At 34.7% G+C, this 4,388-nt stretch overlaps 1 protein-coding gene across 1 annotated transcript in view; it reads right to left on the bottom strand.

Annotated features, from left to right (window-relative positions):
- Nucleotides 1-498: 498 nt before the first annotated feature.
- Nucleotides 499-4,388, bottom strand: part of CEP128 (centrosomal protein 128) — a gene marked incomplete at its 3' end in the record, with an annotated part of 59,816 nt that continues 55,926 nt past the window's right edge. The window contains exons 17-19 of the mRNA XM_027904359.1: nucleotides 4,071-4,247; nucleotides 2,439-2,498; nucleotides 499-744 (exon numbers count right to left, since the gene is read on the bottom strand). Coding sequence (XP_027760160.1) covers nucleotides 499-744; nucleotides 2,439-2,498; nucleotides 4,071-4,247 — 483 coding nt within the window. The remainder of the gene's footprint in view (nucleotides 745-2,438; nucleotides 2,499-4,070; nucleotides 4,248-4,388) is intronic.

The following is a 4,388-nucleotide window of genomic DNA, read 5'->3' as shown; positions in this document are numbered from 1 at the left end:
AACATAAAATGACAGCTAACAAAATGATTAAAAGAATACTTATTCTGTCCCATCATATCAGTATGGAGCCCAGAATAAAGGCCAGAACAAGCCTTTTAAAGAAAACACGAGAAGAAAACCTGACAGGTAACACCTTCCTTTGGAAACTAAGGTAATTGAATAGAATCAAAGATTGTGCCATGACACAGGGAGTTGTGTAAATAGCAGTCTAATTCAGACTGCCTGAGACTCTTGTATAATTCCTCTTTGCCCAGGTCGTGGAATGTCTTAGATGGCATAGCTGAAAAATAATTTTTATATCCACTGCACATGATGCAAACTCTTGTGTTATTCAGCCATTGTACTGGGTTGAAACATAGTTGATTATATTTGGGTTTTTGTTGGCAAGGGAAAACAAAAAAAACATAACTTTTTTCTTGTTTACCATTAGCAGATTATCAAATTACAGTTTGCAATAACTAACTGATAGAATATATCTAAATGTGCCGTAGGAATTACAATTTTTAAATTCTTTCTCCCTCTTATTAACAAAAATGGAACTAGCAACATACCTCTTTTTTCTCTGTGAACTTCTTCCAAAAGTTTTTCTTGGTTTTTTATCTGCTTAAACAGAGACTGATGCTCAGTCTCCTTCATCTGTGTAAAGTGCTTGAGCTGTTCTCGGCTTTGCAGTAAGTAGCACCGCAGCTTTTTTTCCTTACTTTCTCTCTCCTTTACCTCCTCACACAGCCACTGAAGCTTAGTCTACATTAAAAAAATGGGACAATAAAAAGTAAAGAATTCTAATGAAAATAAGAGGACACAACTGTTCACTGGTCAAATTATCTTTGGAGTCAAAGAATAGTAATCTGTACCTGCTACTGCATAATAATAACAATAGAAGGGGACATTCAGATATAGTATGAGAACATATGTTGACCTTCAATAGTATCAAATGACATATTTTGGTTGATAATTGTATGTGAAAAAGCAATACAACAATTTTCTTTTATATGATTTTATTTCTTTTTAAATCAGAAGCATGAATTTCCTAGTGTAGATATGGAAATTCCAACTGAATTAGTGCACTCATACACACCTGGAGGTACTCCTTCCTTTCAGAATACCTTTCTCTCTGTATTCCATGTTGACAGAATTTAAAGCATTTATCCATTTAAAAAAAGTGACATCAATCCTTTCTGGTCAGTAAAAGTTAGTATTTGAGGTTCACACAGAAGTGAAAAATAAGAGCTCATTGACAAGGTCACGATCAATATAGTATATCTAGAAATGATCAAATGGAATACATTTACACTGCCTATTTAAAAACAAAAGAAAATAAAAGTAGAATTTTAAGTAGTCATTCATTCTAGACTTTCCTCTAGCAGCTAAAGAAACTTAGGTGAGAAACATATGCAAATGATTTTAGGTCCTCTTTGAAAGTTCTTTTTAATAATATGTCAGTGTCACTTTTTCAAAGGAAGAAAATACTTCTTGCGTAACCTTTCTCCTTCAAATCTAATCTTATGTCTACTATCTAGTGGTAGTCTTTCTTGGTCTACAAGTATTACACAATAACCTTAAATTCTCTTACATGAAAACATTTACAATTTTTTTCCTTAGGTTAATTCTCCTGTGGCTTTGACCTTCTTATATGAAGCAGTTAAAAAAAAAAAAAGTTGAAGCTGTCTTCCACAGTTTCTTGTGATCTACTTTGATCTTGGAACACTTATTTCTTTTAAAAGACATTGGATAAGAAATATGTTTATGTGAGAGTTGGGGGAGCTGGAGGAAAGTTGCAAAATGAAAGGCAAGATTTATGAGTTACCAGTCATCATCTTGAAGATCTTTTCAAGCACGTGTGCACACCTTATAGGATTCAGAAGATTCAAACAAAGAGGAAAGGAAAATAGTTCATTTCCCAGGAACCCAACCTAATATCTTTTAGGTTTATTAATAACAGCCTTATTTAAAATAATTTCTGGCCTTTTGATAATGCTGCAAGAGAAACTTAACCTGCTGAATACATTCTCATGTTTTCTTTGTCTGAAAATAATTGAACCAGATCTAAAGGCTATCACTACAGTTACTTCAATGCTTTTTTTTTTTTTTTTTTTTTTGTGAAAACAACATTGTTATTTATTTTGCTATAGAGACAGCTATTTCTTGTTGATAGAAAAATTTGGAAAATTATTCCATCAGTTGAAAAAACAGTCTGGAAACATTAGAATTATCACCAAAAGATTTTGTATTTTCCCTTTTACCCTTTAAATGCCTTTTCAAACACACTTTCAGCTGAATCAGATCCATCCATTCACAGACTCATGCACTCACTCAGTTGTTAGGGTTGAAAAGAACCTTAATGATCATCTAGTTCCAACCCCCTGACATGTGCAGGGACACCTCCCACTGCTTCAGGCTGCATAACTGTTGGGTATTAGCTTATTAGGTAAAATTACCTTTGTTTCTGCTAACCAGCGATGAGGATCATTCAGAACTGTTGGTGTAAGTGATATTGCCTATGGAAAAGAATGAGAGAAAGAAATAGACATAAAAATGAGAATTAGACACAGAAAGGAGTGTTTTCTGCTTACTGGAAATTAATCAAACAAATAACTTTCTGTCAGGGAAGATTAAGCCTAGCGTTTAACCTCTTTGAATACAAGTATTTATCCATCAGATCCCTCACTGCTTACCTCAGTTGCAGGGCCAACTTCTTGAAGTAAAGAACTTGTGTGAAACCTTAGAAACCTTGCCAATATCTACTGTATTGAGCACAGGAAAATACAGCAAAGGAAGCTTCTTACCCTCTTCTTCTTCAAAAAAAATCATACCAGGAACCTCAAAACTGTTTAACATTTGTTTTCACATTAGCTGTCTAGTCAAAAATTCAGATTCAAAACTGGCTTAAGTTTGCCAGTGGTCAAAAGTTAAAGGGAATGGTATCAAGAAGAATCTGTAAGACTTTATCCAGAAGCCAAAGACTCTGTAGGAGGTGGGAAGCAAGTCCAAGAAGGCATGGTTCAATGATCAAGAATCTGGCAAGTATAGCAGATGACAAAGATTTAATAAAAAAAAAAGACTTATCTGTAAGGATACAGAAGAGAAAGCTTGTTTATCAAATAAATTTTCTTAGAATTCTCATCTTTTTTTGTGGTGCAATATCCCAGTTCCATAGGTAAGTGGAGAAATGGTGTCAATGGTGAAAAATTCCTATTTGAAAAGCAGCCCAGCCCAGTCAAGTGACCAGCAACTACAAAGTATTCTCTCTTTAAACAGCAAGACAGAAAAAGATGTAATCTGTGTGTACTCTCAAAAAAGCGCCAGATCAAGCGCTTGTGAATGTCCAAAATGCTACTGAGTATGGTGACAGGCTGAGTCACGCTCTATTTTCTTTATTCTCAGCAATGTACAATGTTGATTTAAGAGGATTAGCCATATAAAATCATATAGAGGGAGGAAGAGTGGTTTCTGTACCCGGGGAGCAAACCAGAATGGTTAGGAGAAAAGCTAGAGGGAGACAGGGGTTGCAGAAGAAGTAATAAAATAGTGAAGAAAAGGTTACAGCAAGCTACCAGTTTCCTGAAGATTTGAGTCAGTTTTCTGGATACAAGGACCTGCTCCCCAAAAGAGGAGATTATAAATTCTTTTCATTTCCACCATTTACTTCTCTACTTAAAAAACAAAGCATCTAAATCAATTTTAACAAAACTTTTCTCTCATTTTCCCCCAATTTTAAAAGCATTTTAGGTTTTCCCTGGGGACTTCCCAACTCTAGGAACATGGCCTTGGAAAACCTGCCTCAAAACTCTGGGTGATGTAAGGTCCTTTCACCAAAGCAAAAGCAGAACTATTAAAAAAAAAATTGCAAAAGAAAGCAGTACTAGTAATACGTGAACAGATCTTCCTAGAATCCCATTCTAATACCTAGCAATGTCACTCTGAACCAGCTAAATATCCATCCATCCATACACACATACATAAATTATCTATACAGTTAAGTGATAAGTAACAACTACGAATACAAGTTCTACTACAAATTTCATTAAGAAAATAATAAAGTCTGCAGCATACTTAAAACTTAGAATTACTTTGAATTTTTCCACGGAGTCCCGAGAAAAAACTTCACAAGCAGAATCAATTTCACTTCCTATCATGGAGAGGATGGATTGCTGTTCCATTTCTAAGTGACGCAGCTGATCCTTAAACTGCAGTCTGGTCTCACTCATCTTTCTCAAATGATCTTCCTCATTGCTGATCTGTTTTTCCTGGAGTGAAAAAGAAAGAACAAAACAAAGAGAAATTACTGCATTAGTAACATAACACGCATAATTAGCAATATATCTTTCAATCTTATAATCACAATATACTCACTCATGCAAAGGTCAATTGCTTGCCATGGAAAAACA

The sequence above is a fragment of the Empidonax traillii genome, unplaced genomic scaffold (genome assembly GCF_003031625.1).
Source record: "Empidonax traillii isolate 1590-97213 ecotype Southwest subspecies unplaced genomic scaffold, ASM303162v1 scaffold1046:size245406, whole genome shotgun sequence".
NCBI classification, from domain to species: domain Eukaryota; kingdom Metazoa; phylum Chordata; class Aves; order Passeriformes; family Tyrannidae; genus Empidonax; species Empidonax traillii.
This window is presented reverse-complemented; position numbering and strand designations above follow the sequence as displayed.